At 41.6% G+C, this 22,617-nt stretch overlaps 1 protein-coding gene across 1 annotated transcript; it reads left to right on the forward strand.

The window, feature by feature from the left end:
• Window positions 1-1,664: 1,664 nt before the first annotated feature.
• Window positions 1,665-10,043, forward strand: GPHB5 (glycoprotein hormone subunit beta 5). The gene is made up of 3 exons (XM_028105413.2): window positions 1,665-1,732; window positions 5,123-5,327; window positions 9,855-10,043. Exons 2-3 carry the CDS (start codon window positions 5,124-5,126, stop codon window positions 10,041-10,043), a joined length of 393 nt encoding a protein of 130 aa, XP_027961214.1. The 5' UTR covers window positions 1,665-1,732; window position 5,123.
• Window positions 10,044-22,617: the final 12,574 nt, after the last annotated feature.

The raw sequence follows: 22,617 nt of genomic DNA on the forward strand, positions 1-22,617 counted from the left end.
ATCCCTTGAAACACATCGCTTCATTCGTGGTTTTTTTATTCATCCGCAGGAGGCATGATGCTAATTAATTTGACCCTTGGATAGAGCATTGTGAATTCTGAGAGGACAATGGGGAAAAACCTACCAGAGCACGCACAACTCTTCTTAACTCCTAAGAGATCATTGTAAGTTATTGAGCGAACAGCTTTGTTCCTGTGGGCCCTCGCTTAGTACCCGTGGAACAGAGTGGGTTGTTCACCATGCGTTGGTTGGCTCAGTTAATCTGACTCTCTTCTTGGTCAGCACTGAAATTGTTTGGGATATTCATAAAGATTTATTCATATGTTGAATTTTGGAACCATAATAAAGCATGTACCTCCCAAAGTGTGAGAGTTGGACCTTCAAGACTAAATCTTACACTCCAGACTTTTTTCATACTGAAAAATGTGTTGTTAATTTTAGCATCAGATGAAAACCCCACAAGCTGCCTGGGGAAGCAAGCTTGCTGCCACCCCATGTCTCCTGGTTTCAGGATGCTGGTAGGGTCTCCTAGCCCCCAAAGACTGCTTCCTCTATTCTCAGGCTCACATTTCCCCCATATTTAATACCTTTGAAATCAGGGCATGCCTAACAATTAATGGTGTGACATAATTTCTTATTGGCACCTTTTTATTTCTTGGAGGTACACAATGATGATGGGAAAGAAAGAGAAACAACATTTGTTGCCTGCTTCTCAGGTATCAAGCACTGAGATAAACAATTTATAGATGTTATTTTTTTTTAAAAAGTATTTATTTGAGAGAGAGCACACAAGAGAGAGTGACACAAGCGGGTGGGTGGTGGGTAGAGGCAGAGGCAGAGGGAGAAGCAGGCTCCCCACTGAGCAGGGAGCCAACAAGGGGCTTAATCCCAGGACCCTGGGATCATGACCTGAGCTGAAGGCAGATGCTTAACTGACTGAGCCACCCAGGCGTCCCTATAGATGTTATTTTGCAGAATCCTCACATGAACCCTGTGAAGAAGGCATTTTTAGTTTTGTGGAAGGCTGAGACCCAGGGGGTTATGAGACTTGTCCAAGATCACAAGTTGACACGTGTCAGAGTCAAGAGTTGAACACTAATCTGGAAGACTTTATTGTAATATGAACCTTTGGATTCTCCATCTGACTTGCTCTCAGCTGGTTCTGTTCATAAAAGAGTTTGCCAACCTTTAAATTTTGGTGCGAGGAAGGGCCTTAGGAGTCATGGGGTCCAACCCCATCATGTTACAGATGACGACATTGAGGCTGAGCGAAGTGACCTGCCCAAGTCAGTCACAGAGGAAGCTGCACCATTGACAGTCAGCGTGGCTGAGCCAGGGGAGCGAGTTGCCAGGCTCTTGCAATGTCTTCGTCGCCTGCACATGTTGCCCACCCCCGGGCCCTCCCTGTCTGGGGCTGCCCTCCCTGGACCAGGCCTCAGTTGCCCGTCTCCTCTTCAAGGCACCGACCCTCGGCCCATTCTTCCTTTGTTGTCATGCCCTCCCAGGCTCCTCTAGGCCCCCTCTTCCCTCTCCTTCCGTATCCCTAGTGAAGCTGTTTCTTGTGACTCATCCTCCAAGGTCACAGTGAGTTCATATGAAGATGAAACTCGAACAAGTTGAGAGAAGATTCTCCAGGGCTTGCACTTGGAGAGACATCACCCACATCTTTGCTACCTCAGGAGAGTAACTTCAGTAGTGGGGACGTCCATGGAGTTGGAAAGGAAGGTAGCAGATACACACACTATGGCACCACGATATTCTGTAGGTACCAGAGCCTTGGGTAGCCTTTGAAATCACACGGCAACCTCTCGCTCTGCTTGTAGGGAGGTAAGTGGCAGGGCATGGCACAAGGATGGCAAAAAAGTGGCATCTATACATCATTCCCTTTCTCTACATCCATGATGAAGCCGATGAGCCGCTGCCCTCTGCACTGTGACCATTCAGAGTTCTTCTTAATGCAGTGTCCCAGGCCGCACCTTCAACACTTGGTTGTAGAGATGAAACCAACTTATTTACCATCCTCAGTGCTGTCAAAGGCTTTGGAAGGGGGCAGACTGCAAAATAACTGAACCTCTATTTCTCCCAATGGAAAAAGGAGAAAAAAATCATTGATTTACAGAAGTGTTGTAAGATTGAGAGATAACATATATGACAACACAGCAGATTCTATGGAGCCTTCTACGTAGTAGGTGCTCAGTGACTATAAATTGTCATTCTTACAAGGTTAATGCTGATGGGGGGTAGGTGTGATGCTCAGTTCTCCATTATAAGGAAACTGGAGATTGTAAAGAAAAGGTACTCTTGGCTTCTCTTTGTTGTCTTTATCTTGTGACAGTACAGACACAAGTATGTATGTTTCAGGTCTAATGCAAAAGGGCTGAAGAGTTAGTTCTCTTCAGAAACACAGCCCAGGATGGCAGCTCACCACCAACTGGCGAACTTTAAGTGAGTTAAGATCACACCAAGTAAGCTTCTGTCCCACAGGACCCTAGTTCTGGTTATGCTACTCACAGGCTCAAGGGCTGGAGAAAGTCCTTTATTCCAAGCTCCATTCAATTTTCTATAAAACACATATCATAACTGAATCTAGAGGTGAGTATATTGATGGTCAAGCAATGGATTCACTGAGGGTTGTTACACGTTTTGGAAAAAATCAAGCCCTGAACGAGTAACATATATTTAAAGAACACTTCTCTTTGCAGGAAACAGATATGCTTTAACTTCTTAATGTAGTATTTATTTGTGTAATGTGCATCTTAAATGTCTCTGGCTATGTTGTTATTTGCTGTGATATGTAAACTCCTAAGGGCAGGGATGATGTCTCTTTCATTTATTTTTTAGAGCACCCAGAATAATGCCATGACCAATGAAGTTTTTAATCCATTTGTACACTACTGTTGCAGATTGGATTATAAATGGTGTCCCATGCTCATAAAGAATACTATTGCTTTTTAGTTTAGACTTTCTAGAAGCAGAAGTCTAATGAAACATTTCCGTTAGAATAGCATTGAATAGCATTACACATAGCACAAATGTATACTTATTGGTTTATTTTAATTCTTAAAGTGTCAGTATCAATTGATGTTCTGTTCTAAAAGCCTCCCCAATGTAGAAAATGTGAAAAATGCTGAAAACCATATAGAAGAAATAAAAAGTCCTCTTTAATTCCTGTGCCAGAAGAGGAGAATCTCTTTGGATGTCTTGGTGTGTTTTTTTTTTTTTTCCTATAAGACTCATTTAAAAATGTTATTAATATTAGCTAATCCTTAACTAATTTTTAAGACCTTCAAAGGTTTCTTCTTACTGTGAGTGCCATCTTTTCAGTTAGTGATCCTGTGTTCTTTCCAGGAAGAATTATTGTTTTGTTATTTTCAATGTATTGAAATGTGTTGTGAGTTAAGGGAAAGAGTTTGCTGTGAACTGCTAGTGACCAACACCTGTTTCGAAGGAAAGTTGTGGTTACCATGAAGGAGAATTAATCCATCTTGCCCCAGTGCATTTGTCCCCGGGTGAACTACTTTTGACTGTTTCCCTAGGATTATGTCACCCACCAAGGTAACTTTCTGTTTCAGTAGATGATGTTAAGAAACAAAGCAACACCCTTTAAGTTAATCAGTTTTGGAAAAGAGAGACTGGCTTTATATCCCAAGGCTTTGATGTGTTTAGTGGTTCCTGTAAGGATCTGCCTCTCTTTTGTTTTGATTGACAAGACCCTTCCTATATATTTGAGCAGTCAAGCAGCCTGGTAGCAGAGGGTAGAGACATTTACCCAGAGCAAACTTCTATCACTCATTGTGATTTTCTGACCTCTTGGGTACAAGTGTGAGCTCTAAAAGGAGTTAGCTCCAGCAAGATCAGGTAAGTGCTTCTCCATATTTGTAACTTCATTCCACCGGAAGGGAAGTCGAAAGAGCCCTGCTAAGGGGACAGATCAGAGATGGATCAGTAAAAGTAGATGAGACTGAGAGATCAGATTTGAAAATGAATAATTTTGCAGCAATAATGAATTATTTGAAGCAATAATGAATGGAGGACATTCCATAAATGCAGTGCCCACTCTCACTTTAACATCCAGGTATGTTCTGTCCCGTGGGCCGAGTGTGCAGGGAATGTCTCTGGCTCCTGGAAAAGCACAGAAAATCACTATGACTCAGAGAGGATAGACTTGACAGTAGATTGGGATTAGGTTTTAAACACTTCCAATGCTTTCCAATATGTGGATTTAAGTTGAATCACAACCAGGTGACTATTACAGTGGAGGCATAGAGCAGGGCTATTGGTAACTAATAGGATACATTTTTATGAATGCTACCAAGTCAGGTACTAGGATTCATAATATCTTATGCACATCAGTGTTTTGTGGTGGGCTGGGTTAGTAACAATACATCTGGGCATACAATTTTTATTTACCAATGCCCCTCTCATTCCCCATCCATGACACTGAAAATATGATTTTGAGCAGGCAGAGAACATGGCACCAAATACCCTAGATCTGAATAAAAATAATTTCTGTGTTCATGGAGAATGTTAGGATATGCATTACTTTTGGTGTGACTCATATTTTGCATTTATTTTGAAGAGACCATTGGAACAAGCCTCTCTAACATGTGAGTCAAGTCCAGCAGTTGGGTAGCAATAAGAAAAAGCCTGAGGATGCCCTGGGAGGAGTTAGGGGTCTAGTGAGCACAATGGGTCCATGGAAACCATGCTGGAGTCAGAGGAAAATGTGGGCACCTATGTTGGTGTTTGTGGGCATTTACGCTTTCTTGGCTCATTTCTTCTGAAATGCTAAGTAAGCAAAATGCCTTTGACAGTGACCATCATATCACTGGTCACCCCCTGGAGGGGAGCTCGCTCTTTTTAATTTTTAAAACAATTTTTTAAGACTTATTTATTTCAGAGAGAGTGAGAGTGAGCACAAGTGGGGGGGCAGAGGGAGAGAGAATCTCAAGCAGACTCTGCTGAGTGCAGAGCCTGATGTGGGGGCCCGATCTCACGACCATGAGATCACGACCTGAGCTGAAACCAAGAGTCCTTCGCTTAACTGACTGAGTCACCCAGGTGCCCTGGGAAGCTGGCTCTCTTAATAAACTCTCTTTCCTTTCCCTTTCTGGAGGAACACCATGAAGCTGGCATACCTTTTCCTTGGCCCCATGGCCTTCTTCCTCCTGGCTGGCTGCAGCTGTGTCCTCAGCACCTCCAATGGGGACCTGCTCACCTTTGTGGGCTGTGCTGTGAGGGAGTTTACTTTCCTGGCCAAAAAGCCAGGCTGCAGGGGCCTTCGGATCACCACGGATGCCTGCTGGGGCCGCTGTGAAACCTGGGAGGTAAGTCTCAAGGCAGGAGCAGGTGACAAAGCCTTCAGGGCCAGCCACCTGGGTTGACTCCTGCATTCACTTTTTAAATAAAATGAGGTAGAGTGGGGGCATTCCTGTGGAATTTTTTTTTAATGACAATTATTTGGCATTCTCCAAAAATAATCTGAAAGAAGCATGATCTTGCCCCTCTAACAAAGCATTGATAAAATTAATATTTGTATTTACATATCTGTATACGTGGGAACCATTTCTGGGAGGTTGAGATGTGCTATTATTCTATCCATTTTACAGATGACATGGAGGAAATCAAGGAGTGAGTGACTGCAGAGTTATGTAGACAGTCAGTAGAAAGTTGGGAATAAATCATTGGTTCAAGCATGTCCCCCAAATTTCTCTATATTCTTCTACCTGTGACATAGCCAGCCAATTAACAAGAGATAGGCCTTAAGCTATCTAGCAGGTGAGGGTGGGTCCTCAGTTCTTCCCTCAGTGGCTCGTGCACAGCGTTGCCCTGCCCCAGCTCCCCACTGCAATTTGGGGGGACCTCAGGGATTGTCACAGACATATCCACAAAATCCCTTTGTATTCAATGATATCCAGCCTTTTAAGAGGCATCACATTTAAAATGAGGTTAAAAATCTTAGACAAAGTTAGAACCCTCCTGGGCTGAGGTGAGGAGGTGTTTGCAAGGTGGGAAGAAAAGAGGCCCATTCAGCATAGAGTGTCCATGACACCGTGGAGTGACTGTTAACTCTTTGTACTGAGGCCCGAGTTGGTTACTAATGAAGCTCCAGCTCTGATTTGTCACCCCAGTTCAAAAACCTTTTAATGAGCAAGCACCCACTATTACAAATTCCAAAGCCAACTTCCAAGGTCCTCAGCAATATGAAGTTTGCCCATTTTCCCAATGTCTACCCATGTCCTGAGCTCTGGTCTTGTCAGACTGATTTTGAAAAGTTTTATTAAACACCCCGCATGAAATCTCACATTTGGTTCTTTTCTCATATCCCTTCTCATTTCCATCTGTCATTATTCAATATATTCTTTGATGTTTGCGTCCAGGGCCATCTCCTCCCCTAGAGGTTTTCTGACTCCCTGGTCAGTCCTGACTCTAGTTTACCTTTTGTCTTACTTTTCCCCACCACACGACACTCGATTCTAAGTTTTTTTTTTTTTTTTTTTTTTTTAGGAGATGAGTTTCATTCTTGTGCCTTTGATAGGGCTTGTTGAAGTGTCATGTACGAACAAGATATTCAATATATATTTGTTGAATTATAAATATAGTTTATATTTATAATTAGATAGAGGGACTGACCTCTATCTGGAGTCATACATCTTTTAGCCTAATTGATGCCAACTTAGAAGTCCATGAGCACCACGAGAGGACACTGCCATGAGAAAAAATAGCCATCTATTCAGGGACTCAGAGAGCAACCTATCACTTGGATAAAATTATGGCCCAGTGAATGGATTAGGTTATGGTGATGAAGTCTCCAAATTAAATAAAACTACTCCACCTAATTTGCTGTATTTTTTGCATCATCCAGGGACATAAGACCTAATAGCTGAATGAAAATTCAACTGCTAAGGATACCATGACTGTGTCTTGACATCAAACTTACTTGGGGAACTTTGACATCTTCTCACATTCAGGGCTTGGCCTGGCCATGCGTACCCCTCCTCAAAGTTCATTTCTCAGCTCCTTGGAGCTCTTTCTGGGCCCAAATTTCAAACTGTGTTTCCTTCAATTTGGCTCATTTTCCTCTTCTCTTTAAAAATTGATGAACGTCTTTAATGGGATCTTGGTCACTCACAGGAGGTCAGGGACTATGTTCTCACTGGAGAAATGGAAGCACCAAGACCATTAGAGAACAAGATTCTCCTTCATGTTAGCCAGCTTTTATTTATGCTTTACTGTACTATATGTACAGGGAGGTTACTTATAGAAAATAAATAAAAGAATGAGATTTATTTCCCCAGTAATCTGAAAGTTTCTGAGATATAAAGCACTTATTTTTGGGAACTTAACTGGAGAGCGTGTCTAAAATGAGGATGTCTGTGACAACAAAGTAGCTGGATTTACTTAAAAGCTGGAACATTGCTGAAAATAGCCTTTGCTCATGGCCTGGGTTTAGGGTTGCCAGATTTATCAAAACAAACAAACAAACAAACAAACAAACAAAAAAACCCCGCAAAAAACAAAAACAAAAACCCAACCAAACCAGACCATGATGCCAGTTAAATGTGAATGAGAGATAAACAATTGTTTTTTTGTTATAAGTCTGCCCCAGGCAATATTTGGGACATAATTTACACTAAAAATTTTTTGTTGTTTATTTGATATTCAAATATTACTGAGTGTCTTAGATTTTATCTGGCAACTCTGCTTGAGATTCCAGATTTCTGAGGGTAAGAGGACATGGTCCAATGCTTCCTGAAAAGGAGGAGGAAGCAGTGATATTAAGTTGAGCTCTTCCACATAGTCCTCAGCAAAGGCAAAGCCATCATTCCCATGATGTTCAGAAGAACTTAATCCTGGGCCTCCATTACACATATTTTCTGTACCCGATACAAGTGAAGGCATTGTTTTTTGAAAGCTTGTAAGTTGCTACTTTTATTATTACTTCCTTACTCTTACAACAGCTCTGATAAGAACAAGAGATGACATTTACTGAACACTTACGTGGTGCTGGGCATCACACATTACATATGTCATCCTACCTTATCTCTATAATGAGGCTGTGAGGTGGAGATTTTGTTTTACAGATGAGGAGTCTGAAGCTTCGAGAAGTTAAGTGGACTTTCCAAAATCTTCAGCGAGTGGCACAAGAGGGACCCAAGGTTAAGGGTCTGATTACAGGATTTGAAAATTGTTTTTTACACACTCTTGTGGTCTTTTATTTATTTATTTATTTATTTTTATACTTATCCTGCCATGAGATCATAGGGAATGGGTTGCACCAGTTCAGGCTCCTTTCCATTGGTTCTCACAAAGCGTGCTTCTCTGGGTGGAGCAGGCTGGCGCTTTGGTTGAACCCAAGTAACTTTCTCTTTGGCTTCCTTCTTTTTCTGATCATTTTCCTTCACGTGCTTTTAGGAAGCTATCTTGGCTCTTCGAGTGCTTAATGTGCTCAATATGTACATTCATCCTCTTGGTAAGAATCTTACCCTTAACCTGTTTGTAACAGGTTAAGCAACAACAACAGCAAGTTGGATAACACTGTAGACTCTTCCAGATTTGCCATGGTAACATTTGGAGGGCACTCCTTTTGGAACAGTGCCTGTTCCCTGGATGTCCACAGAATCACCTTTCTTGTGGATTTGCCAGTATGTGACCAAGGGAACAACTCCATATTTTCTAAAATGCCTAGAGAGCATAGAGCGGGTGCCTCTCATCTGTGTTGGTCATTTTGGCGAATTACTGGAAGGTGGGGGCTCCATTCCACGGCTTGAGATTTTAACTACTATTTTGTGCTGATTTCATCATCTCTATGCTCTTTATAAAATTATCTTGGAGTTCAAGATTTATAAAAGGTTGAAGGCAGTAAGTGAATCCTTTGATGATCAGAACAGCACACAGGGCATTCTGGAACCTGCCTTGCTCTGTTTTCTGTCATTGATTCAACAATAATGATTGAGAACTTCCTGGGTGACAGGGACTACTCTAGGTAGTAGAAGCGCCGCAGTGAGTAAAATGGGCAAAAGTCCCTGTCCTAATGGAGGTTCCTTTCTAGAGTGGGAGAAACACAACACAAATAAATACAATATATAATGTGTCACATGGTCCAGACAGGTGCTATGGAGAAAAGGATAAAGCAGGAAGAGGGCGGGGACGTGGCAAGCTGTGGAGGTGGGATGTTGCGATTTTAAAGATGGCCAGGAAAGGCTTCTGTGTTGAACAAAATGGCAGGCTGGCGAAGGAGTCAATCATAAGGGAGAAGAATGTTCTGGGCACTGGGATTAACAGGGCAAAGACTCCAGAGTGGGACTGAGGAACAATCAGGAGACTACTGTGGCCGGAGCAGAGCGAGGAAGGCAGCAAGACAGGGAGGCAAGAGACATAGCAGAGGGTGCGGGTGTGGGTGCGGGGGAGATGATGGAGGGTCTGGAGGGTGAACATCTTTGACTTTTACTCTGAGTGAGATGGGAAATCACTGGGGCTTTGAGCAGAGAAGAGATAAGATCTGACTTAATTTTAAAAGAATCACTTGGGGCTCCGGTGTCATAAAGAGACTATAGGGGGTGCTGGTAGAAGAGAGACCTGTTAGAAGATTTTTTGCAATGATCGGGATTATTCATTTGCTACATATTTATTGAGCACTTGCTATGTGCCCTGGGCTCTTTTGGGAGCTCAGGATATGGTACAGAAAGGAGGTTGCTGCTTTCAGGAATTTATCTTCTACTGGGAGGGGAGAGATTTCACAGGTAAACAAATGACTAGCGAGTTAATTTCTGAAAGTGATAAATGGTACTGAGAACAAGAAACAAGATGGTATGTTCTAATGGGTTCCCTGTTTTCTACCGGGGGGGGGACAGAAGCCCATTCTGGAGCCCCCCTACATTGAAGCCCATCATCGAGTCTGTACCTACAACGAGACCAGACAAGTGACGGTCAAGCTGCCCAATTGTGCCCCTGGAGTGGACCCCTTCTACACCTACCCTGTGGCTGTCCGCTGTGACTGTGGGGCCTGCTCCACGGCCAGCACGGAGTGCGAGACCCTCTGAAGCTGGTGTGGCCGGCAGAACACCGCTGGAGGCCTTGAGCCTCACGGACCCACCCGCACAGCCAGCATGAGCAGCTCTCCCGCTCGATCCGAACACTGTCTAATTTTGACCACCCCTGTGGCGGTTACCTGTCTCCCTTAGGTCCAGCTCGGGCACAAGGCCCAGAGGCAGCCTACCGATGCTAAAAATGCAAAACAGTATCTGTGTTTTCACTGCACTAATTTCTCTGGTTCACACACTTGCAAATTATTTTGTCTTTACCTTGAATCTCAGAACATAATTTGCATAGATCACAATCCTCCTCCAATCTGCATTTATAATATGCCAATGGTTTAAATGCAGTGGGAGTAATTAGGAAATGAGTCTAGAAAGTCTTTACCTTCTCATGTCTTATTTAACAATTGGTCTGCAGCTAGATGTGTGATCAAAGGGCCAGAAATCAATAAAACCAATGCTTCGTCCTCATGCCCCCAAAGAAAATCCAGTTGCAAGCTTCCTTCGAGAAAATATTCCCTTCTGGTTTTTAACTGAGAACTTATCTACACAAGAAACAGAGACCGCTCAGATTAAAAAGGGAGGGCAATAGTAGCTGATGTTGAGAAACATTCGGTTCTGGGTGATTCTTTTCCCAAGCAAAATTCTCAAAGTCCTTAATAAAGAGGCCCCTTTGTGACTTAAAAAAAAAAAAACAACAAACAAACCCAAACAAAAACAAACCTTCAGAAAAAACTATGTAACTAAAGCCATCATTTATGTTTAAAGATGTTGCAGCTCAACTCTGGTTTTAGACTCATGTGATGTTCTCCCGAAGCCAGGCCCCAAATGATTAATCACAAATATCCTTTTCCATTTAGCATATTTTAAATTTAAGTTGTGATTTTTTAAACTCAGAAATGTTGCGCGTTTGTCGGGGTAAAGCTGCACTGCTGGCTCAGGGGAAGTCTGTGATGGTCTAGCTCTTGCGCTCTCTAAAATCTTACAGCAGCTGATTCTCTGTGCCTTTTTTTTTTTTTTTTTTTTTTACTCTGGTATTATGCAAGTGTCTTTAATTCTGACATTTTGGGGTTGAAGTGAACTTTGTTCCTTTTTCATGATATGCCAAGAAAATCTGTATTAATGCCAATAAAGCATGTCCTCTGTCTTTTGAATTCATGAAAACTTTCAAAAAAGTCTTTTTAGTCTTTAATATACTTTAACAATAGCAAACACCCTCAAAATGAACTTCAAAACTACTTTTACTTACACATTAACTTAGGATGTCACGTTTAGGAAGGGACACAGACAAGTGACTGGCTACATGAGTCCCGAAGATGGCTCAGTCGGGACTCAGACCCCTGGCATATCCCAGCTGGGCGCCGGGAGCCCTCCTTGAATGAGGAACGGATAAGTCCTCATGAAAATAGTAAAGTGAATGTTGGGACTGATGGTCGAGGACGGATGCGGAGGCGGACATCTGGGGACAAAGGACATGAGCAAAATCCATCCCAGTCTTTAGTGCAGATCTGTTAGCAGGCAAGAAAGTCATTCTCACATAGAAAGTCGTTGAGTGATTAGGGACAACACAGGGTGGCGCCTCTCAAGTGTTTTTAGCTCATCCCTAAGAACTTCCCTCAGAATTTTCTGATAGAAAGGGCTGCTTCTTAAAGAAACCTAGGGAAGAAAAGCAGAAGCAGTAAGGGCTTGCCACAGTCCGAGAGAAGGTGACTACAGCATCCATAAGGGGCCCGATGGGAAACAAGGGATACGCTGCAGCAGAATATTGAGGACAGTTGAAGGAAGATGCTATTTATAAATGTGTGGGCAGAGTTAAGGAAACCAACAAGGTGTGATAAAACACTGAATACTTGTTTAGAAGCAATGAACATCCTAGGCTGAAGGAGAAGAGGGAGTGATTATCAGACCCTAGGGAGAGTGGAAAAGGAACGCCTGATGGGAGCTGCAATCTTTCTTAGGATGACCCAGGAGCCCCAGTTCGAGGCCTGGTGGGGAGGGAGGTGGGGGAGAAAGTACCCCAATCTCACTCTGCTCCACACCCTGATTTTCAGCAGAATTGAATGGGAAGGGAGAGAGCAAGAGAACCCATTGATTCAGTCCAAAAATGTTGGCCTCCTGGATAAGAGTTTTTTTAATGGGCACATTCTCCCATGAATCAGGACTTAACATCCTTACTAGGGCACCTGGGTCTGGTCCCACTGAGCTGTTGGGATGGCTCTTTAAAGCTTGGGGGAAACGGTGGCTTATATTAATGGAGAGAAGATGCCAGAACTGTCCTGGGAGAATATTTGTGGATAAAAGGCTCAGGGAGGTGGGCCTGCTGGAATGGATTTATTACATAAGACCCAAGAACTCATCAGCTGGCTCTGTTCACCTGGAGGTTCAGCGGACACTCCCTTCACTGAAGCGCTAAGGAAAGCACTAGGTAGGGGCACTTGCCCCCAGAGAGGCTCCATAGTGGTTGTCCTTTGTAGACTGGGGTTGATGGCAGGAGAAACCACCATGGAACTGGGCTTCCTGGTGTCAGCAGAGATGAGAGGGTCGGGGATAGCAGAGCCCGGGTGATGACCTGTAGCTGTAAGAGCGAAGATGAACATAACTGCTATAAAGGGGAGTGAAAGGCTTCTGCAGTCAGAAGCCTCTGATCTGCAGGATCTATGGTGCTGGCTAACATTCCACGGTGTCCCCGGTCCATGGTATTAAAGAAACTAATATATATATATATATATATATATATATATATATATATATAATCAAAAAGTTATTAATTAAAAAGAGTGAAATACTTTTCTCTGTGCTAACCTTGAATCTTTTTCAAAGCTCTTTCTTTCCTCTTCCTTTCTCCCTGCTCCCCCCTTCTCTCCCTCCATCCCTCATTTCCACAATATTTATTAACCCTAATTTTGTGCAGGGTACTGTGTTTGGGAAATAAAGATAGAAATATTGCTACCATTGGTAGATGTTTTTACTCTAAGCAAGATCCTTTCCATTAATTCTTCCTAATTCTTGTGTCAACCATGCTCCCAGCCAACGTAATTGCCATTTTACCATTACCATTATATAGATGATGAAAGTGAAGCTCAGAGAAGTCAAGTAACTTGCCCAAGATCTGACAGCCAATAGGCTGCACGTGCCAGGTTTCTCTGACCTAGAACCAACCTCTTGCCATTGGAGCGTGATGCCTTTTTGGAGTGCTCCTTCCTAGTCATTACTACTTGGGCTGAAGTCTTTGAAGTTCTTTGAGGTTAGACTATCCTCACCCCTGATCAGCATGTTTGGTCTCTCCTGGAGGTGGCTTGGCGCAAACTTGGGCTGTTTTATGGAGATTGCAAGTTTTTCTACTTTCCTGTTTAACCTTTAGGAAGATAATGCTTTGCTGTAGCTCCAATCAAAGTTTACAGCAGGAGAAATTGAGGGAGAAAAGGAGAAAGAGCCTCAAAGGGAAATTCAAAGACACCTGCTGTGGAAACGAAGGCTGTGTGCTCTCAACTGATGGCCCAGGCAGTGTGAGCACCGGGTGCAGGGGAATGATGGTCCAGTGCCTTGAGGTGAGCTCTAGATAAACTCTCAGCAACTCCTTGCTCCTGGAAATGTGTCTATTTTGCAATTAACGAAAGGTAAGGAGAAGGAGAGTTTCCTGGAATTTTTTTTCTATGGGAACGTTTTTGAATGAAATGTGTAAATTCTCACAGCTCATTCTACTTCTAGGTTTATTAGCTCCCTTGATTGAAATGGTAATTCATGCTTCCCTTTTTTCATTGATTGGGAAATGAAAGAGCCACCAGGAGAGTACCAAATCTTGCTGCAGTGACCCAATTCACTCTTCAAATTATTTAGGTTTTAAATGTAATAGAAAGTGTTCCTGGGATCATAAGTGAGTTGTATCTCTAACTGAAAATAATGCAGCATTGATTAAAATGTTTATTTCATAAAGTTTCCCAGAGGACTGCTTGTCTTCTTCACCCAGATGTTTTCTATAAAATAATGTGCACCTTACCTTTTTTAGTTTTCTTCAAAACATTGAAACAAATGATTAAGAAGTAACTTTGAAACCATTTTTTAGCAAATTCTGCAAATTTGATTTTCTGTTGAAAATTTCTACTAGTGAAAGTTTATTTGGAATAGAAGAATTTTGGTCATTCTTTGCTAGATGAATCTTCTGGGATTTCTTTTACAATGAGTTCCCTTTGTTTTATTTTCTTATTTTTTGAGTTCCCTTTGTTTTAATGAATGAGATTGTTTGGAATTGTGTACAGGGAGATCCAGAATGCTGAGTGGCTGGTTATTGTGATCTTGGGGTATCTGAAGTGTGCTGAAGACCTCTGAAGAGGTGATGTCTAACAACAAGGAAAGAAATAGGGAAAGGGTGAGAAAAGGAGCAGGTGCAAAGCGCTGTAATTGGTAGTGTATGACAGAGACTTGTCTCCAATGTTAAGGAATTTAGAGGAATTATTCTATCCTCTGTTCCAGGTCCTCATTATCAGGAGTAAAGTAAACATTTCCTAAGCTTTTTCACTTTATAATTGACTCTAAGTTCCCCTGACTGTACAATTTCATTAGCATACTGAATAATTGAGTTTTTTTTTTTTTTTTAAAGGCTTCCCAGTGTACTGGATCATATATACTTTGACCTTGATTGTGGGTTACTAGGGCTTTGGGAAAATCACTCAAACCCCAAATACAACCACTCCCCAACAAACAAACAAACAAACAAACAAACAAACAAACAAAAACATTCCCCCAAAGAAAATATTTTGCTTTAACATAGAATACCAATATTACTGAGATGAGAATGGTAATATCCTTTTGGTGATGTTGAAGATACAATTACCAGCAAGAAATATAGATATCCCCGAGTCACAAATAATATACAACTTAAAATTATTTGAAAGAGCATTTATTCACTTAAAATAAATTTAAACTATGCATACACAAAAAAGGTTATGATGAATTATGAATTGTTATTATCTCGAGGAAAGATTCATGCAGAACTATGCACTTAAAACAGAAATTTAATCCTGTTACTTTGCAGTTTCTTTCTACAGGAAATGTATGAACAGAGCGTACTTTCTTGACCTCTCTGTGTTGCTCCTGCTGAAATTTCTACTTATAAATCCCCCTATGTCTACAGCATGACGAGGTACACCGTCTAAGGGAGGTGATCTAAGATACTAGTCTGTTCTGAACCTCCATCTTCTGTCTCCCTCTTGAAATCTGCATATCAAGATTAAAATATTTGGAGGGGTGGGTAGCCAATTTTACTGAGTGGATTTAAGACATCAGCATTTTAAAATAGGTTGGAAATGTTTTTAAGAGGAAGATTTTGTTCAGCTTTTAGCTCCTGCTTGAGCCACTTCAGGAAGCTAATGCTGAAACATTTCCCTATTGAAACATAAACACCAGTTAATGAGAAATAAAGTCCAATTGAAATGGGATGCAAATTTCAGCATTACCAAAATCTGAGCCAACTTCAGGACAAAGCCAAAAGGAACTAATGTGCCATCGGTTCACTCATGCCAAGCTCTGCGCTGTACGCTGCAGATGAGGGGAAGAGGGGGCTCTGATCAGGGGGTTTCTCTTCTTCAGCACTTGATGATTTCCATGTGCTTAATTTAGTAAGAATGGTTTTTATTCAAAAAGGGAGGCTCTCAGATATCTTGGACTGGGATTTTCTTTTACTCTTGCCATAAAGGGACTGGAAATCAAACATTTAAAAACTGCGAGTAAATGGATTCTTGAAGAGAGATTGATTGTTGATGCCAATTTTCTTGCTTTATTAGTTTCTTATGAAGAGAGAAAACAGGCTTTATTGTGTGGCCTGGGGAAGGAAGTGAAGGGTGGGTGTGCAGGGCTGTGGCAGTCCCTGGTGTAAGGAGCACTTTTTGGTGGCTTGGACCAGTGGTTTAAGAGCAAGAAATCAGGGATACATTTGCAATAATGAAAATAATCTTTGGTAAGATTCTATTTTGGGATTTGACTAAACCCTTCCAAGAATGCTGACCGCTTTTGGTAGCCAAACTGCTCCCAGATGTAAAAGCTGTCCCAGTTTACAAGTAATTTCAGTTTAAAGGAATCTTGGGACACCAGTGGGTTCCCTCAGCCTAGAGCGTGAAAGAGGACACCTGATTTTGAGTACCAAGGTCATAACTCTGTCAGCAGTGTGAAGGGAAGCCTGCTGCCAGAGGGGAAGGTGGTCCTTCACAGAGGAGGTGGTCCCTGAATGATTGTATCTGCACAATGACATCAGGTCATTCTGGGATGGAATCGCTGAACTAGTAGGCCATTTGCAGGGTCAAAGGAAGTGATGACCCTTGTGCTCTTTCTTCATTTGTTTTAGGGTAGGTATGATTTGCCTTCAGAATTTCTTCAGCAGCAATGGGATTTGAATAAGATGATATACTTCCGCATGCGTGTTTGCGTGTGTGCGTGCAATTTTTAGAGAGCTCTTGTATGTGGGGGAGGGGGCGGGTGTGTGTGGTGAAATCAAGTATGGTTCCCAGTGATGTTTAGTAAAAATACTTTGAATAAGTGAATACAACTCTGGTCTGTGCATAGGAAAATAAGGATATAAATCTGTGGAAGGCCCCATTTAGAGGACACGTTTGTGGTCAACCCTTATTTTGTCATCTAGAACACGTCTTAAGCAATGCAGACAGAAGCGTCATCGAAACTTTTATGCCTCAGAAATTTGTTTTATCTTCCTTTTATAAGTTCATAACTTCCTGTGATATGAATCTTTCTTGTTTTTTCATGGAAAATAGTTTTGGAGGGCATTTTTTCCTCTCTCCCTTATAAACACCAAAAACCTGGAAGAACAGAAGTATTTCAGATTTAGCAGATCTTTCAAACCAGATGCTGCTTTTTCTGCTTTTAATTCCAAAATAGGCTTATTGCTTTACCGCAGCTGTGCAGCACATGACAGGCTTCTGGAAGCCTTTTTATTCACCCAATAAATGCGAGCAACTCAAATATTAGCCCAACGAATACCCAAAGGGTAGCATCAGAGGGACAAACAAAGCGGACAGTGTCTTCATCAGGCAGCTACACGTTTGGCTTTAACAACTGGTGGTGTGTCGTCTTGTTGATCAGTCCCTCTCAAATTTTAATGGGCGGATGACCTGGGGGGTCTTATTAAGTGCAGATTTAAAATGCAGATTTCGATTCAGTAGGTCTGGACTGGGTCTGAGTTTCTGTAGTGCTAACTGGCTCTTCCACAGTGATGGGGGATATTGGTCCCCAGGACACACTTGGAGAAGCAAAGGGCTCGAGAGTTTCCCATTCTAACGGAGGCCTGGGGAAGGCAGTTTGCTCACGTGGCTGATGATCTTCATCAGAAGATCCTTAGAAAACTCAGAAATGAGAGTAGGAGAAAAAAAACTATTTAATGACTTTAACGTCAGGACATGGCATAAGCAAACTGCAAGGTTAAAGAGAACGTGAAATAATATTCCATGAATTACAAAAGTGTACATAGAATAGCCGTTACATAAGAAGCAGGTTGTAAGAAAGGCAAAGTCCTTCCCTTGTCTATTGTTCCCCCCGTAGTGATCACATGGGGAGCAACATGGACTGTTTCAGTTGGGATAAAATTCTGCTGAGACGTACTTAAATGGTAATTACTGTTTACTCAGGGCAAAAAAAAAAAACAATTTAAGCCAGATGATGAGAAGAATGTAGAATTCATTAACCTTCCCGCCCATGGTTCCTTTAGGAGAGGATTGTTTTAAAAAATTTGATTTAAAAAGTGGCAGGTGGTGGTAATTTTAGGTATGTATTTACAAAGCTGTCCCAAACATACCATCCTGCCATGAAAGTCTTACTATTTCTTCCTGAGAAGAATTAACATAAACTCAAAAGACGGGCACGCACAGGGTTACTGGGAAGCTCGGGGAGCTAATATGGCTTGTATGGTGAGACTCAGTTCTGTGCCTTGGGGACCCTCTCCTCATATTGCCCCAGACATCATATGCCCTAAAAAACTGATCAGACCCCGTTCGTCAAAGAAAACTGCATACACTGAGAGGTTTGGAGGACATGGCTGAAGATACAACAAAATCACTCTGGCTATAAGAGCAAGAAGCTTCTGAGCCATTGCAGAACTCAGGACACAATGAAATTACCAGGGTAGAACATGTTTAAAGCACACACGCACAAAACAACTTTGGATTTTGACATAATATTCCCTAAGGAGAAAAAAAAATAGATTGTGACCAAGACGAATCATGCAGTTTTCACTCTAATTTCCTGTCCTGGAAGTTAAGAGCCAAGAACGGTTGTTGAACTTGTATCCCTGAATTCACAGATGAGCCAAATCCTCCTTGACTCATTCCTCCCCTAACCCACGGAGATCTCCGACGAGCGCTGCCCAGCCTCTGAAGCCCGAAGCACCTCTATGTGGAGCTCAGCATTTTCATCTCCTTTCTGGGCTTTGCTGACACTGAAGCACCAGGCATTGTTGCTTTAGCTCATGTTTTTGAGTTCTGTTACTGTTGTTGTGCATGCTAAAGGCCATTGTTCTATTTGGAGATAGTCCACTGAAGATGAAGACATACCTTTTATACAAGTTACTGTCTTTCCAGATATCACAAAGTCATCCTTTTCAGATTTTAAGTCATGCTAGTGCTTAAAAAACTTTTAAGATAATTGATGCACTCATATTCCTTGGTAAATTTCCCCTGTCTCTCCATATTAGCAGAGAAGATGTGAGCATGATGACCCACCCACATTGCTCCCGAAGACCCAAAGAGCACTGTCCAGAATTTCATCATTTTTAAGGAATGGTGAGGTGGAATTATCTAGAATTATCATATGATGAGCCCTCTAGGCTCACTCTGGGATGCTCTTCACATGAACGGTTCTCCTTTCTTCCCTAGGGCTCTGGAGGCCAGGCAGAACTTAGCCCCTCCCAGCCCCTGCCTGGGAGAATTGTCAGGTGTGTGTGTTTTGCCTTGTGTTTCGTTTTAGTTTTCTCTCCATTCTCTAAATGATTCCTTTTTAAAAGTACCTAATTTCCTTTGTAAGAAACTTGGTTTCCCCATCTTCTTTTTCCCTTTCTGTTCCTAATGGTTCTTGAGATGAAAACATTCTGTTGAGTTTCCTTATTTGTACTTGGGCAGCCTACTCAATGACTTATAAGAGAGTAGCAGGTGACCTGTGGTTCTCAGTGTTGAGAGAGAAGGCACATATTGCATTCTGGCATCCAAACATAGAGGCCAAAGACATAAAGGGCTAGATAATCATCTCCAGCATGGTGCCAAACATTCCTTTAAAGCAAAACCTCAATTTCTAATCTTCTATCACTTGGTCTCATGGATGAGTTTGCCTTTGTGAATGCAATAATACATCTTTAAATGTTTACCTCAGGTCAAGTATTTCTTTTTGAACACTCTACTTGGTGAGGTTATTAACTGCTCACAAGAACCTATACTCTACATAATGCACATTTTTGTTGGCCTCAAGTTTGGGGTTTAACTTTCTTTAATTTCTCCTAAAATTGTGAGCATGGTTGTGATTGCCCCTTTACTACCAGTTAAATATTATTTCTTCATTGATGGTTCTATGAAAATTGTGTATGGTTACATCCACTGCATCTGGCACTTCTTTTATGGACCAGAAATCTTCCAAATGGTTCTTTGCGTATCATGATCAGACATATTGTTATTGGAGTCTCAGGACCAAAACTTCCTTCCTGTCATATGTGTATGACTTATTTTTTTCATTTCCCAGTTTACTGCTTCTTGGTTTAGGCTTGCTGTAGCTATTGCATTCAGTAATTGTTCTTTGAGTGTACCTTTTCTTGGTAGAAATCAGCCCAGATTACTTACCGTGACAAGGCTTTGACTCTTGTGGTAGTCTTTTGTATTTCCAAAATAGCCCAAGGAGTCCATTAATTCTGCCAAATAACCAACCATTTGACCGAGAAGAAAAATATCTGTCAAACCAGGTACTTGATTACATTGCTGTATACTGTGCAATTAGATTGGGATTGTAGTACATTGTATATTGTGGATTCCAAGCATACTGCAGAGCAAATTCTTGTCTCTAGGTAATTACTAGTGTGATGGATTATCTAATTTACAGTGGCCTAAGTCATGTATTTGAAATGGGGCTAAGATCTGTAGGATGAACAAATGCAACTCCAATAATACACCTGCAAAACTATAACTTAGTATCTGTGATAATGAACAGATTACAGTGTGGAGTTCAGGGCTGTGGATGAGAAGCAGAATGGCTGAGGTCTGTTCCAGCTCTGCACAACACATTTCTTTTGACCCATCCAGACTTGAGTTTCCTTATTTGTAGAATGAGGGAGTTAGACTATATTTTCTGGGGCCTCTTCTAACTTTGAAAAGCTAAGATTCTACCCTCCAGTGGAGATTGGCTGCCCCTTCTTGACTTTGGCAGATGGCCAAGGGTCAAGGATTCTTCTTCAGATCCTTCTTTCAAATCTCTTCTGATCTTTGGCTTCAGAATATAGTTTTGTTTAATCTTATGGGAGGAAACACTTTTTAGTGAAATGAACTACCTCTTCCCATGAAACAGGGAATAGATAGTTAATTTGGTGGAATGACATGAACTCATTTAGGTCATTTTGTTCTTCATTATTTTATTTAATAATGAGCTCCTATGACCTTTAGGAGCCTCTCCACCCAGACAGTAACAGTCTCTCTTCAGGTTCTGGTTCTAGGTGAGAGGATGATCTTCTCACTGTGAACAAGTTAATCCCTGTGATCCAGTAGGGGGGTGATGGTCTGGGGAACCATATGCCTATTGGATGCACACATCTGGAAAATCCTCCTTGGTGGAGCAAACATACAGCTCTGACTTTTTCATCCACATTAATGAGAAGTGAGGAATGGCCCTTTAGTAAGATGTAATTATGTAATAATGCAACAAAGCTGGCTAACACAGCATTTCATTTATTACAGGGCTAAATGCTCATTATTGTTTATAAAGAATGAATCCATAACCTCTGCAGAGTTATAGTTTATGCACGGTTGATTTCCATTTACAGAGGAAGAAAGTCCTAGTTGTCTCTAAATGTCAAGCTTTGACTTACAAAACTCCCGTTTTCTTTTAGTTTGGGGGGTGTGTGTGTGTGTGTGTCTGTGTATGCGCGTGTAAGTGCGTGTTTAAGAAAATGTTTAGCGACTAGATGGGAGAACAGGGAAATAGGTCTTGAAACGTGGAAGAAGGGAAAACTTATTTCAGAAATTCTAAACAAACAAACAAACAAACAAACCCAAACAACTGAGGGGATGTCATGGAAGGTCTTAACAGAAAAGACCCACATCATATGTTTCTTTTTTATGGGCTTCCTCCAGGAGCAGAAGGGACTACAAAGACTGGATTTTTCCAACAGAAGGAGTGTGAATCCGGAAATTGTTATGCTAAAATCGGTGTAATTTGATGCTGCAAAGAGGCACTTGGCTTATGCAATTGAAATAAAAAGTAAAGTGCCTACCTGGGTGTTTCCCGGGTAATTGTAAACAAGTAAGACTAATTAGGAGACTTTATCGTCTCTAATTAAAAGCTAGGAAATAATTCACTCTTGATACAAGAATCCCTGGCTGTTTGGAAGAGGCATATAGAAAGGGCACATCATTCTTTACTGGGGGCTTTTACTTTCTGAGACCGAAGGTCCTGTTCTACAGAACACAGCATTTTGAAAGCAGGGGATAAACAGATTCAGAGCTTGGTACCCACAGATCCGTCCCCTAAATGCACATTTGGGACAATGAGTGTAGGAAATCGGGAGAGGCAATGTATTAGTACCAGCTGCACTTGGAAAATGTCATTTAAACAGAAGTGGGAGCAGACGTGGGCCAAGCTGAGAAACCCTTCAGGTTGAAGCAAGTGGAAATATGGAAACACTTTGCTTAACCTTTGGGGACTTTTAAACATTTACTTTTTCATGCCCCATGGCCAGGTCTTTCTTTTAGATCAGGTTACTGTTGGGCAAGGGAGAAAGTGAAATTAAGGGAGGAAAAGGGCATGAGCCCGGGAAGGGAGGGAGCAGGGAAGTTCACTTTGCTGAATAAAGAATATTTTAAAACCTAGGTCTGCCATATTCTCCCCCAATCAGTTTGATTAAAAAGCAGAAGTACTACTTTCTTGAACATAGTTCATTTGTAATTTGCCATGACAATATAAATATAGGAGAAAAATAAGGCTACCCATCAGCGAAAGCATTTCCGGGGTGAATCTTTGGCACAAGTGTGGCCTGGAAACAATTCAGGTGGTGTTTCTCTTTCAACCAGGTTCAAAAATCTTGGCTTTGTAAATTTCCAAAAGTTGTAACATTTTCTTGTTTTCTTCTTACAGTCAGGCATTCAGAGGTAAGTGCTGGTTCTAATAGCTTTGGTAGAAACAAGCTGAAAATGGAAATGAATAAAAAATATTTTGTCTTTAGGCTAATTTGGTATGGACTTGTAAGGCCTGAGTAAATTGGTAAATTAGTACATTTCTTAAAATAATACAAATAAATGCAAGACACATAGGTCGAACAACAGATTCAGAAAACAAAGTTAGTATAGTATTCCTGTGTTTTGTAGAAGACACGGGGTAAGGCCACCAATAC

This window comes from Eumetopias jubatus, unplaced genomic scaffold (assembly GCF_037043125.1).
Source record: "Eumetopias jubatus isolate StellerSeaLion01/CBP00866 unplaced genomic scaffold, mEumJub1_p1.0 scaffold_7, whole genome shotgun sequence".
Lineage (NCBI taxonomy): Eukaryota > Metazoa > Chordata > Mammalia > Carnivora > Otariidae > Eumetopias > Eumetopias jubatus.